Genomic DNA, 13,971 nt, shown 5'->3' on the forward strand with positions numbered 1-13,971 from the left:
GATGGGGCACCTGAGTGGCTGAGTCTGCCTTTGGCTCAGGTCATGATCCCAGAGTCCCAGGACTGAGTCCCACATCGGGCTCCCTGCTCAGTGGAGAGCCTACTTCTCCCTCTGACCCTTCCCCCTCTCATGCTCTCTCTCTCAAATAAATAAATAAAATCTTAAAAAAAAAAAACGGAACAAAAAACAGGGATGGCAACAGTGTTTACCTCCCAGGACTATTCTGAGGAGTAGATGAATTAGTATACAAAATAAACACAAGATAAGTACAGCTACTATTTTTATGTTCCCCTGAAAAGATCTGAAGGATGTTGCATAAACCGTTAACAACAATTTGAGGAGGGCGAAAAAGATGCACCTTTTAAAAGGAATGTAATATACTGCAATACAGTAGTTATTCACCAGATGTCTGCTGACTGAATGAGTATCCAACAGCCTCCTTCCTGGTCTCCCTGCCACCTGTCACAGCCACATCTTGCTTAGTGTCCATGCCATCATCCTCACCAAGGCCTAGAAGACCTTGTATGAAAGGCCCCTTCTACCTCTGCCCTCACTTTCCTCTAGGGTCTCTGGGCTCCAGCTCTTCCCTCACTACCCTATTTCAAGTGTCAATTCCTTCTCCCTCTCCATCTGTGTTACTCTATTTTTCTACACAGCCTTTATTACCATCAACATACTACAAATTTACAAGCTCCATGAAGGCCAGGATTTGTGTGTGTCTGTTCACTTTTTAGATCTCCAGCGTGGAACAGTGCTTGGCACCTAGTAAGTGCTCAGTAAATATCTGAGTGAGTGCCAAAGGGCGTCCCCAATCCCTAGACTTAGTATCCCCACCCTCTGGCTCTAGAATGCTTGAAAAATAATAACTAATATTTAAGCATATGTGCCGGGCACAATTCTAATACACATGTTAACTTATTTAAAGCTCCCAACACCAACTCTTGGAGGCAGGTACTACTTTTAATCTCCATTTTACAGATGAGGAAATTTGAAGGTAAGGGAGGTAAAGTCACTTGACTGAAGGCTCACAGCTTCTAAGATGCAGACCCAGCAGTATGACTGCAGAATCTATCCTCCTCACCACCATGCAGTCCTGCCTCTCTGAAAGCCATTCCTTCTACACCCCAGGTCTGTTCAAGCAAGCCAAGGGGCATGGTCACCTGACAACCAGCATTCTCCCGTCCCTTATCAGAACATAATGAACCTTTTCCTGATGAACCTTTCCAACTTTTCCACTCTCTCCATGACAATAATAGATTGAGATCTAGCTTTTTTTCTTTTAACCCTGTGTTCTTCCTCTTCTACTTCTTGGTTTATCCTTAACGACTGAGCCACCCAGGCGCCCATACTTCTTGGTTTATCCTTAAAAAACAAAACAAAACAAAACAAAACAAAACAAAAAAACAAGGTCTATACACATTTCCCTTTCTTTTGTAAAAAGGGAGCATATAATTAGCATGGCCTTCTCTTTTGTTTGTTTTCACTTAATATAGTCTGGAGCCCACTCTCTATATCAATGTAGAGACATTTTCTTCATTCCCTTCCCCCAACCCCCCATTCCCTTTAATAGTTGCATAGTACTTTATAATGTGGATGTTATCAGCTTTTTCTCTGCCAGTCTCCCTACTGAAGAACACCTGGGGTGCTTGCAGTCTTTTTGCTATTACCAACAATCCCTGTTTCCCCTTCCCTCCCGGTGTACTCCTTATGGAGTACCACTGCCCCACTCCCACTTGGGGCTATGACGCCACCCCTCATGTACGGAGTAACCCCAGGAGTATCTTTCATTCATTCAACGAACATTAACCAGGCGTCTTCAGTGCGACCAGCGCTGTGCTAGGAACACAGCGATGACCAACACATACTCTTGTCCCCGTGGGGTTCACGGTCAAGGACCTAATCGAAAAACCCCACAAATAAAGGTCCAATGATAAATCAGACCACATGTGACATGAAGGAAACGGACAAGGACCTATGAGAGCGTTTAACAGGCGGATTTCGGGACGGAGGGCGGGAAAGGAGGCCTTCGCAGAGGAAGTGACGTTGGTGCCGAGACCCGAAAGATGAATGGGAGTTAGCCAGGCAGAATGGGTAAAAGGATGTTGCGGGCAGAGGGGACAGCATGTGCAAAAATCCTGAGGCGGAAAGGCGCATGGCGAGTTTGAGGAACCGGAAGGCTAGTGCAACTGTGCGAAGTGAGGAACGAGCAGAGAGGCCGAGCCGGGGCCGGCGGGGCGGACGCGCCTTGGGGGCCACGTTGGAACTTTGCCCTGAGGGCACTGGGAAGCCACGGAAGGGTCCTGAGCTGGGGAAGAAACTGGGGTCCCGAACGTCACTGCTCCCCTTTCCTCGCAGCGCCCCAACCCGCCGGCCAGCGCCCCTGCCGCTTCAGAGTCCCTCCTCCCTTCGTTCCCAGGCCCCCACGCCGCCCCCCGCTCACCGCGGCGCCGGCCTCCGTCCCCCTCGCGCCCCCTCAGCAGCGCCTCTTCACAGACGCCGCCGTCGCCATCTTCCGTTCGCCGCCGGGACACTGCGCACGCGCCGCGCACACAGGGCCGCCGGGAAATGGAGTCCACACTGCGGCCCGACCCCGCCCCTACCTCCTGCGGCGCGAGAGGCCTTCCGCCCTCCCCCCGACGACGCCGGGGTGCCCTTCATTTCCGGCCTTTGGACGCCATGCCTTAAGGGAAATGTAGTCCCTTAGCAGAGGCACTGGACGGAAAGGGAGGTAGAGGCTTCTGGGAAATGGAGTTCACGGTTGTTCTGAGTCCCTGGACGGCTGGTGTTAGAGAGGGTGGAGAGTCCGGGCGACTAAGCTCCTAGGTCCTGGAGGTGGTCTGTTGCCCCAGTGGAGTCTAAGCAGAGTCCCCGATCCCGTCCGCCTTAGGTCCTGACCATTTACGCAGTCTGGAGCATTTCCAGTTGTCGGAAGCTTCAGTCTTCCTGTCCGTCCAATGGGAATGTGGGTTCGAGGGTCTCTTACGGTCCTTATGGTAGCATATACTGACCTCTGGAGTCCACTGCGCTCTGAGGCCCCTCTCCTCCGCCGCGGTCATGCTGGGCTCTGGCTATTCGCCTTCTCCTGTCGAGGTGATGAAACCCGCTGGCGTAGAAGAGCCCCAGAACTCTGCCCTTGGGGCCTTTAGCATCGGCAGTGTCTCTCACCCGTAGCTCCCTCTCTTCAGCCACCTCCAGCTCTCACGGCCCCGGGCTGCGGCTCCCGGCGCCTGAGGTCTGTCTCCGCGCAATCCCGCAGGGGGCGCCCCAGTCCGAGCGCGCCGCCCTCGGGGAGGCGGGAGGGGAGCCCGGGGCGGGAGAGGGCGGGGGGCGGGGGTGTCCCAGCTATAAAGCGTGGCCGCCTCCCGCGGCGCCCAGGACGGCTGGGACCCCGGGCGGTCGGACGGGCGGGCACCGGTCGGAACTCGGGCCGTGCCGGCTGAGAGATCTGAAGCGCTCGGTTCCCCCCGGGCCGGAGCGGGGGCGGGAGGGGGCGCAGGCCCGGGGGATGCTGGGCTCGGTGAAGATGGAGGCCCATGACCTGGCCGAGTGGAGCTACTACCCGGAGGCGGGCGAGGTGTGTCCTCGGGGATGGCGGAGCGGGAAGTGGGGGGCAGGAATCAGGGTGCGAGCGTGAATGGGGGGCAAGGATGGGGTGTGGGATCAAAAGGGGGCCCCAACTACAGTTGAGGAACGGAGGAACTAGAGACACGCACACCAGGTATAGGAATCAGGGATGGGGGGCGAGGCGTGGGAGTGCGGTTTAGGCTGGTTGGAGCGAGGGCTCAAACGGAAAAATTTAGGCAAGGGTCAGGTCATAGTTTAAACGTGAAGACTGGGTGTTGGGGACCCAAAATCCAAGGGATTAAAATGAAAAAACAAAAAACAAAACCCAAAAAACAAAGATAGGAACCCGAGTTCCAGGATAGGGGACAGAGCTGGGGGATTAGGAAATGGGGTTCCAAAGAGGGGGAAAGACCGGAGCTAAGAGATGGGAGAAAAAGGTCACCATTAAGGAAAGTCTGAGGTGGGAGCTCAGGGATAGAATATAGTTAAAGATGGGGGTTCTGGGGTAGAAATCAGAATTGGGATTGGGGGATAAGCATCTTCGGGGTGGCGACCTAAGAGTCAGAAATAGGGATTGGTGCTCAAAGTTAAGAGATGGAGGTGCTCAAAGATGAAACATGGTTTGGGAACCTGTAATAACAGGTGGGTCAGAGTTGGGGCTCAGAGAGATGGGGGCCCAGATGGGGTCAGAGTTGGGAGCCTGAGAGCAGATGTGAGCAACGGCATTGTCAGGAGAGGGGTCAATATCCACCCCCATCTCTATTCATGACCCTTACCCCTCCCGACTGAACTTCAGTGGTTTAATTGTTTTTAGAGACCCTCAGCAGGGATACTGCTTGTTGGAGGCTGGAGGGTTTCAGATTTCACACACCCGCCCCCCTTCCAGTAATCTCCAGTAATTGCTAATGTCCTCACTTGTCCCATCTCTGACAAGGCCGCCCTTAGAGTAGGGGGCAGGGTGTATCGTAATTCCCTCACCTCTGCAGAAGGAAAGTCCTTCCCCAAGTCTAACTCCCTTTCCCATTGCTGCAAGGGCTCCTCCTTAGCTTGTTCTTTCTATAGTCAAGATTGTGAAATGGCAGGGGAGGGGTCCTAGTAGGAGGGTTATGGGGGTGCGGACATTTGGTTTCTTAACCTGGAAGGAGACTTTGGGCTTCAGGTCAGAGGGGGACTGGAATGTCTGAGATCCCCAAGGATTTAGAGATCTGGGGGTTTACAAGGGGCCTCACCGTGCCTGAGTCCTGGGTCTGGGGTTTGAAGCTCGGGGTGGGACTCCTGGTTTCCCAGGCCTGCGGGGATTGGCAAAGTGCCCAGGAGGGGCCAATCCTGGGACTATGGAGGTGTGAGGTGCACGTGGGGTGGGGCAGGCTGACCAGGGAAGGGATTGGGAGGGCTGAGAGCTGAAGGTGAAATTGTACGGTGGGGAAGGCAGAGAGAGACCAGGTTGGAAGTGGAGGCTCCCAGGTAGTGGTGGGGGGAGGAGGGTGGGTTGCTGAACCCCTAGAGAGTTCAGAGCCTGGGGACATGATTGAAGAAGACCCAACTACAGATCTATGTTTGGGTGGGGGGCACATCTTTAAGAAGTAAGTTGTGTGGGTCTAAGGATGAAGGAGTCGCTATTGGGGCACAGTCTGAAGTTTAAGAATTTGCATTTGCACATTGAAATTGTGTCAGAAATTGAGGGACAGTCTAGAAATGATTCGCATTTGAGAGCATATTTTGGAAGAGTTAACATATGGGGGGCCGGAAATGGAAATATGGTGTCCCCAGCCTTCCCATCCGCTGAGCCACCTCCTCCCCCTGGGTCAGAACAATAGGGAGAGAAACATCTGCACTCACTCAGCAACTAAGAACTAAGAGGGTCCCCAAACTGCTTCTTGCTCACAGCACCCTCCTGCTGGGGTGATTGACACCCCCGGTCAGGCTCCCTGTCAGGAAGGAAATTGGAAAGTTAGCACCCTGGGGTGTCCCGACTGGCCTCCAGTTCTCACAGATCAGCTGGTCCAAGTGCTCCCCCCTTTTAGAGATGGGAACTCTGAAGCCTCTCCAAGTGTTGGGGGCTGCTGGAGGATCTGGACTGGGACTGGGACTAGAAACCAGGCTTCTGGCTTCACGCGGCCTTCCTCTGCTCCTTGTCACACCCTCCCCCAGAGACAATAAGGAAATGAAAGGAGAGAAATTCCAGCCTCCTGGGATGGGGGTGCAGGTCCCCTGAGGGCTTCCCCCCAATCTCAGCCCCGCCCTGGCAGGGGAGATCCGGCTCACACCCGGACATTGGGGGTTCATCCCAGCCCTGGGGCGTGGGAAAGCCAAGGGTGGATTAGGGCAGCTGGAGTGCTTGAGGTCAGACCTCAAGGAGGACTTCCGGGTGGGTGGGGACCCAGAAAAGGAGGGCCCTGGGGTCCCAGTCATTCTTCCTCTGTGATACAGAGGACGCTCATGGAATTGGAGAATTGGAGTGAGGGTCGCAGAGGGATTTAGGAACTCTCTGTGGATGCCCCTGAGTCCATTGCCTCCCCTCAGCTCTGAAGGACCCGCTTCCCTTATCCTGAGGAGGGGGCAGAATCAGCCAAGGTGGTGGTGGGGACACCAGTGCGTGGAGGAGGGGTAGCTGTGATTCCAGTTTCAATGGGAGGCTTCTGGGGGGATGGTGATGCTGAGGTGAAGAGACAGAGAGGTCCAGAGATGTGCTGGAGGGAAAGAGACATGGCAGGAGAGGGGGGCAGAGAGAGACAGGGAGAGATAGGGTGGGGGGAGAGGGATAGGGTTGGGGAGAGTCATGAGGAGGGACAGGCAGGGGGGTTGGGGAGAGATGAGAGAGAGACAGGAGAAGGAGGTGAAGACAGAGGGGCGAGAAAGAGATGGGGAGAGACAGGACTGGAGGAGAGGAAGCTTGGATGGAGACTGGGGAGTAGAGGGGATGGGGAGAGGGCAGGAGCAGGGAGGTACTGAGACGGGGGAAAGAGATGGACAGATACACATGGAGCCAGCTGGGAGACTCAGAGACCAGAGACAAAAGAACTGCCTGGAAGTGTGTGAGAGAGAAGAGAGTTTCTCTGCCTGGGCTCAGACTAGAGTTGGTCGTCACCTGTCCCCGGCTCTCTGAGTGACCCCGGCCATTCCCTTCTCTCTCAGGACCTTGGGACCTGCAGACCCTTACAGTGACAGGGGACAAGACAGGACCCACTGACTCACAGCAAAGGCAGCTCCTGCTGGAAAGATAGCAGCACCCCCAGGGCCATGAGACCCCCGTGTGGGGAGGGAGCAGGGCGGACAGGGGGCCATTGGCGGACTGAGGGAGAAAGGATGGTGGACAGTGGATGGAAGGGGTAAATACACACAGCGAGGGAGAAATCACCACCCACCATGCTTTCTGTTTTCCATGTTTATCTGGTTCCTTTCCTGCTAGACTGTCAGGTCTGTGAAGGCGGGCGTTTCTGTCTTGTCTTGGTCAGTTGCTTTTGTAGCGTGATCCAGAGCACTGGTCTGGAGCCGGACTGCCTAAATTCAGAACCCCAGCTCTGCCCCTTCCTTACTGTCTGACCCTGGACAACCTCTCTGGGCCTCAGCTTGCTCAGCTATATAATGGGTATTATCATAGCGCGGTTGTAAAAGTTGAACGGAGACCTTTCCTGTGAAGTGCTTGGAGCAGTGCCTGGCACAAAGTAGGTGGCCAGATAGATATTTGTTTAATGGATGGAAGAATAGAGGGTTATTTAGAGAGACCTAGTGATGTCTACTGTTTTCCATTGAGCTAAGATGCATGTTTTTCATTTGAACATTTCTGAAAATGGGATGGGTTTTATAGTCAATGGTGCCTGGGGACTGACAGTGTTTTTTTCCCCCTTATTGGTATTATTCTTATTGGTACTTAAAATAACACGGCAGCTTACAAGTAGCGATGTCTTAGATTTAATGATATACGGTAAAGAGGCAATATAGATTAGGTTGAAACGTGATTTCTGATACTGAAACATTTAAACAATTTTTTTAAGTTTTATTTATTTAAGTAATCTTTACACCCAACGTGAGACTCGAACTCACAACCCCGAGATCAACACTCGCATGCTCTTACCACTGAGCCAGCCAGGTGCCCCTCCCCCACCCCTCCGCAATCCTGAAACATTTTTGGCCTCTAACAACTGTAATTCTATAACCCAAAAGAGTGATAGAGAGTACCCATATTTATAGATGGGATGGAGATAAGTCAGGAGTTCTCGATTTTTTCGGTTTCAGGACCTCTTTACATGCTTAAAAATTATTGAGGACCCCAAACAGGTTTCATTCATGTAAATTATGTCTGTCAATAGTTACTGCATTAAAAAAAGAAGAGTTACTGTATTAGAAATTAAAACTGAGAAATTTTTATAATATGGATTAATTAATTTTAAGATTTTATTTATTTGAGACAGAGACAGAGCGAGTGAGAGGATGAGCGGGGTGGGGGGGAGAGGGAGAGGGAGAAGCAGACTCCCCACTGAGAAGGGAGCCCGACGCAGGGGCTCAATCCCAGGACCCTGGGATCATGACCTGAGCCGAAGGCAGACGCTTAACTGACTGAACCACCCAGGCACCCCTGGATTAATTAATTTTAAACCAACAATTTTTTAGCATAAATACTGTGTTTTTATTAATAACTATATTTCGGGGCACCTGGCTGGCTCAGTCGGTAGAGCATGCAACTCTTGATCTCAGGGTCATGAGTTCAAGCCCCACGTTGGGCGTGGAGCCTACTTAAAAAAATAAAAATAGGGGCGCCTGGGTGGCTCAGTCATTAAGTGCCTGCCTTTGGCTCAGGTCATGATCTCAGGGTCCTGGGATCGAGCCCCACATCAGGCTCCCTGCTCAGCGGGAAGCCTGCTTCTCCCTCCCCCACTCCCCCTGCTTGTGTTCCCTCTCTCGCTTGTCCCTCTCTGTCAAATAAATAAATAAAATCTTTAAAAATAAAAATAAAATGAAATAACTATATTTCAAAACATTTAGTGAGAGGAGTGGCACTGTTATATTTTTGGCAAATCTCTTCAGTGTCTGGTTCAATAGGAGACAGCTGCTTGTGGCTGCTTCTACATTTGGTCTGTTGCAATGTCACATGTCCGGTGGCCTCTGGAAAACTCCACTGTAACTCCTGAGAGAGACAGAGAGTGAAAAAGGCTAGTAATTTCTTAGTATTATATGCAAATAGTTTTGACCTCCTGGACATCCTGAAAGGGTCTTGGAGACTCCCCAGGGTGTCCTGGACCACACTTTGAGAACCACTTAAAGCATGAGCTCCAGTATAGGGATCCCTTGGGGGATGGAGGATGGGGTCAGGGATGGGGCGCATGAGGATGGGGAAGAGAGAGAGACTTCCAGAGACAGCCATCTGCAGACAGAGGTAAGGATGGGAGGGACTTGTAGAAGAGGCAAGACAGACAGACAGATGGACACATAGTGGGGGCCAGTGACCCTTTGCCGACCAGGAGAGTGGCAACTCACTGACCTCCCCCCATCTCTCTTTCTCTCCTTGCAGGTCTACTCGCCGGTGACCCCAGTGCCCACCATGGCCCCCCTCAACTCCTACATGAGCCTGAACCCTCTGAGTGCTCCCTACCCCCCTGGGGGGCTCCCTGCCTCTCCGCTGCCCTCAGGACCCCTGGCGCCCCCAGCCCCCGCAGCACCCCTGGGGCCCACCTTCCCAGGCCTGGGTGCCAGTGGTGGTGGAGGCAGCGGCTCAGGGTATGGGGGCCCGGGCCCGGGGCTGGTGCACGGGAAGGAGATGCCGAAAGGCTACCGGCGGCCGCTGGCCCATGCCAAGCCGCCATATTCCTACATCTCGCTCATCACCATGGCCATCCAGCAGGCGCCGGGCAAGATGCTGACCCTGAGCGAGATCTACCAGTGGATCATGGACCTCTTCCCCTACTACCGGGAGAACCAGCAACGCTGGCAGAACTCCATCCGCCACTCACTGTCTTTCAACGACTGCTTTGTCAAGGTGGCGCGCTCCCCAGACAAGCCTGGCAAGGGCTCCTACTGGGCCCTGCACCCCAGCTCAGGGAACATGTTTGAGAACGGCTGCTACCTGCGCCGCCAGAAGCGCTTCAAGCTGGAGGAGAAGGTGAAGAAAGGGGCTGGCGGGACCTCCACCTCCAGGAACAGTGCAGGGGCGGCTGCCTCGGCCGCCGCCCCTGCCGCCACGGTCACCTCTCCCCCGCAGCCCCAGCCTCCGCCCCCTGAGCCGGAGGCCCAGGGCGGGGAAGACGTGGGGGCTCTGGACTGTGGCTCACCCCCTTCCTCCACACCCTATTTCACTGGCCTGGAGCTCCCCGGGGAGCTGAAGCTGGATGCCCCCTACAACTTCAACCACCCTTTCTCCATCAACAACCTGATGTCGGAACAGACACCAGCACCTCCTAAACTGGACGTGGGGTTTGGGGGCTATGGGGCAGAGGGGGGGGAGCCTGGGGTCTACTACCAGGGTGTCTATTCCCGCTCTCTGCTTAACGCGTCCTAGCAGGGGTGTGGGAGTGTGGTGGGCGGGGTATGACTGTGGCTCACACCATCAGGCGCTTGGGGCCTGATCCTCCTGGTGACACTTGGCTCGTCCCGTCAGTTACCATCTTGGTTGGTCTATTACTGTGGTGACTGCTGTCTCTGGAGGCATCGGGCCAATCCTTTGGGTACTGTGATAACTGCTGTTGACATCTTGGCGGGCCCACTGGGTACTACAAAGACTGCCATGTCCATTGATGTTATTCGTCCATCTCTTGGGTGCTCTGATGGCCACCACCCGGGATGACATCTTAGTTGGCCCTTTGGACATGGTGATGGACATCCTCTTGACTAATCCTTTGGATGTGATGGTGATACCATTCCAATGACATCTTCTTTGGCCCGTTGGGTGCTGTGCTCACTTCTTTTTGGGTGGGCTTCTTGGCATAGTAGATGCCGAGTTGGCCACCGTGATAGCTACCACAGCCCCTGGGTTGGCCATTGTCATCACCGTCTCTTTGGTGTGAGTTGAGTGAGGGATGGAAGTGTGAATACTCCTTGTTTTTTTCTGGAGCCCATTCCCCTCTCTGGTCCAGGAGAAACCAGAAAGGACTGGCTAGGGTATGGGGAATTTCTACTGAAGTCTGGTTCTTGCCTGGGAAGCGGGATACTGGCTGTTTTTGACCATTAAAGGCACTGTTTTTGCCTCTCCCTGAACGTCTCTTTTCCTTGGAGGGTGGGCCCTGCGGGGCTTGAACACCTGAATTGCAGTGTCCCTGTCCCCTCTCCCGCCTGCCCCCAAGAGCTAGCTGCCTCTGTGGGAGGGGTTGGGGGAGGCATCGACCTGACCTTTGGCTCTTCGCTGTCCCTGACCCCAAGGACAGTTTGCTCACAGATAGCAGCCCCTGCAGCAGTGGGGCCAGGGCGGCTGGGAGAGGAGGCTCTGCAGTGACCAAGGCCATCTCCCCACCCCCACTCCCCAGACACACACCTCTAACTCTGAGGCCCAAGGAGCCAGGGACTGCTCAACTTTTGGTTAAGCTGGGGAGGAGGGGAAGGCACAAACCAGGTGTTAATTGAAGGAGATGGTGTGTGTGTGTGTGTGTGTGTGTGTGTGTGTTGGGGGGGTAGGCCTCCATTGGTCATAGGATATCACTGTGCCCACTGGGGTCTCTGTGGCCTGCCCATTGTTCCCTCTGGTTTGTATCCCTCCATTGTGTGGGTTTGCATGTCTGTTCACACTCTGAGTGCTACCTGTGGGTCCTGGGATCTCTTATTGTTTTTTTTTTTTTAAAGCTCTTTTTTTTTTAAGATTTTTATTTATTTATTTGAGAGAGAGAGAATGAGAGACAGAGAACATGAGAGGGAGGAGGGTCAGAGGGAGAAGCAGACTCCCTGCCGAGCAGGGAGCCCGATGCGGGACTCGATCCAGGGACTCCAGGATCATGACCTGAGCCGAAGGCAGTCGCTTAACCAACTGAGCCACCCAGGCGCCCCTGGGATCTCTTATTGTTTAGTGTGTGTGGTTCTCTTTGTCCGCCTACCCGTGGGTCCTTGTGGGTCTCCCACTGTTAGGCGCAGGTCTCCGTGTCCATTTGTCTGCATACCCATCACCTCAAGGGGTCTGTGTGGGGCTCAGTCCGCATCGAAGGCCTGCCTGTCACTGTTCCGTGTGCACCCCGTGAGTCAGCATCCGCCCGTACGTTTCAAATGTTTCAAAGAGTCTGCCTGCGCTTGGGTATTATGCCTGTCACCGTTGCGTGGAGGGTTGGTTGTCACTTCTGCAGGCAGGTGTGTGGGGAAAGAGTTCAGTCCTCCTTGGGCGGCTGTGGGCCTCTGGGGTTGCTGTCTGAGTGTCTCTGTTCCTCCGGGGCTCTCCCTAGGCTCTGAGTCTGGGGTCAGGTGCTCAGATGTTCTGAGCGCATGGCTCTCGGGGTGGGGGGGGGCGGGAGACAGTGAGCAGAAGCTGAGGCTCAGGAGGGAAAGGGACTGGGCCAGGGTCATTCAGCCAGGTGAGGGCAGGTGGACGGGTTTGGTCTTACTTTGTCTTTTCCTTATTTGGGGTTTGCCTTTCTTGGTCCTTGGTTCTCCAGAGGCTCATTCATTTGTTCATCAGACCAAGGGCTGCCTGTTTATGTGTGTGTGTGTGTGTGTGTGTGTGTGTGTGTGTGTGTGTGTGTGAGATGTCTCCCCCAGTTTCTGTGTGTCCATCTTTCTGTCTCTTTAGTGTCATCTCTCTGTGGCACTCTGTCCTTAGCTCTCTCTCTGGGTCTTTGTCTCCTGGCTTTTTTGAAAACCTTTGCTCATCCTCTGTACTCTATCTCCTATACCATCTGCCTTGTGCTTTCTCTCTCATTCACTCCGTTGCTTTGATTCTGTCCCTCCTTCCCTCTCTCTGGGCTCTGGATGTCTCTGTCCTCCTCTTGGGGACTGTGACTCCTTTCCGGGGTCTTCCTCCCCGCCCCCCACCCCCACCCCCACGGCTTTGGATCTCTGGCCTCGCTCCTCCTTCTCTGGTCTTCAGCTCCCTGAGTTTCTGCCTCTACCTGCCACCTCGCCGGCCAGGCCCTCTATTTCTGTCGCGGTGCCCGCCCTGCCGGCTGCGTGTCACCCCCCGCCCCCTGCCGTGCTGGCTCCCCGTCAGCCGTCCCACCGGCCTCGCTGTCCTGGGCAGGCCGGGGAATTCCTCCTGGTTCCTGGAAAAAACAACTGGGGCCGAGAGAAAGGCCCTCAGTCTCCCCGGGCGCCTGCCCCCCTCCCTCGGGCCTGGGGGTCTCTCCCGGAGTCGGCCGGCCCGAGGCAGGAAGCCCTGCGGTTTCTGGCTTCTCCCAGGCGGCCTCCGGATCTGGCCCCCGCCCCCCGGCCAACAGCCCAAATATTATTCCGCAGGAGGAGTCGGTGGTGGCGGGAGGAGGCCCAGGCTGAAAGAGGCTTTCAGGGCGGCCAGGCCTGGGGCTTCCTGTCCCCAGGCTTGGGCCTCAGGCCGCCCCAGTAGGGACCTCAGGTGGCCGGAGGGGCGGGTGTTGTTGTAGGGTCCTGGGGGGAGGGTGGGGCTATCCGTCAGGGTGTCTGGTGGCCACCGGCTCGGCTGGCGTGGGCAGGTGTGACCCCCACCCCAGGGACAGCCGGCTGATGTCCAGCGTGGAAAAGTACCACGGTCAGACGTGGGACGCGTGGACAGACATGAGGATGCCAGGGATCGGGGGATGGAGGGATAGCCATGGGGACACAGGGAAGCCGGGGCTGGGACAGGTGAAGTTGGACAGAGCCTGCGGGCCTGAGGTGACATGGTCCAAGGGAGGGGCCCATGGGTGGGGAAACAGAGGGCCAGGGCAGGGTCCCAGCTGTGGGCAGAGATCCCATTACATCAGAAGGCATGTGATAATAATGCTGGAAAGAGTAATCATAATAATAGCTACTAGGGCTTATCATCTGTCCCGCAGTGTGCGAGCATCTTACAGAACGGATTGACCCAATCCTTCCCACCCCCCCCCCAAATTATTAGTGGTGAAACTGAGGCAGGATGAGGTGAGGCCACTTGCCCAAGGTCACACGGATAGTGTGCGGGCAGCGGGAGCTAGGACTTGAACCCAGGCAGTCTGGCCCAGAGTCAGTGCCCTTAACCACCATGTTGTTGTGGAGCCTGAGAGGGGTGACCGCACCGTGGGGCTCTGGGGTCCCAAGGCCTCCCTCAGAGTCAGCCCCATTCCCTGCCACGACCTGCCCCAGGAGGAGGAAAGCACCCCAGAAGCCAGCAGTCTGGCGGGGGTTACAAGTGTGTCTGTGTGTGTGTCCTCTCTGTCACTGTTGGTGTTTTGTCCTTGTATCTCCGTGCCTCGCCCCCTGTTGGCCTGTCCTCGCAGCCTGATGTCTATTATGGTGTGTCTGTCACTGGGTCTTTCCAGTGAGTCTCTGTCACCAGGTTCGGTGGGTCTG

The 13,971-nt window shown here is 54.9% G+C and overlaps 2 protein-coding genes and 1 non-coding gene across 3 annotated transcripts in view; 1 reads left to right on the forward strand and 2 right to left on the reverse strand.

Annotated features, from left to right (window-relative positions):
- Positions 1-2,546, reverse strand: part of SYMPK (symplekin scaffold protein) — a 35,499-nt gene extending 32,953 nt beyond the window's left edge. Inside the window, exon 1 of the mRNA XM_036091579.2 lies at positions 2,441-2,546. The gene's annotated coding sequence lies outside the window, so the exon portion shown is untranslated. The remainder of the gene's footprint in view (positions 1-2,440) is intronic.
- Positions 2,547-3,475: 929 nt separating this feature from the next.
- Positions 3,476-10,057, forward strand: FOXA3 (forkhead box A3). The gene is made up of 2 exons (XM_036091586.2): positions 3,476-3,574; positions 9,074-10,057. Exons 1-2 carry the CDS (start codon positions 3,506-3,508, stop codon positions 10,055-10,057), a joined length of 1,053 nt encoding a protein of 350 aa, XP_035947479.1. The 5' UTR covers positions 3,476-3,505.
- Positions 7,584-7,656, reverse strand: TRNAN-GUU (transfer RNA asparagine (anticodon GUU)). The gene has a single exon. It is a non-coding gene; the product is annotated as a tRNA-Asn (tRNA).
- Positions 10,058-13,971: the final 3,914 nt, after the last annotated feature.

The sequence above is a fragment of the Halichoerus grypus genome, chromosome 15 (genome assembly GCF_964656455.1).
Source record: "Halichoerus grypus chromosome 15, mHalGry1.hap1.1, whole genome shotgun sequence".
Taxonomy (NCBI): Eukaryota; Metazoa; Chordata; class Mammalia; order Carnivora; family Phocidae; genus Halichoerus; species Halichoerus grypus.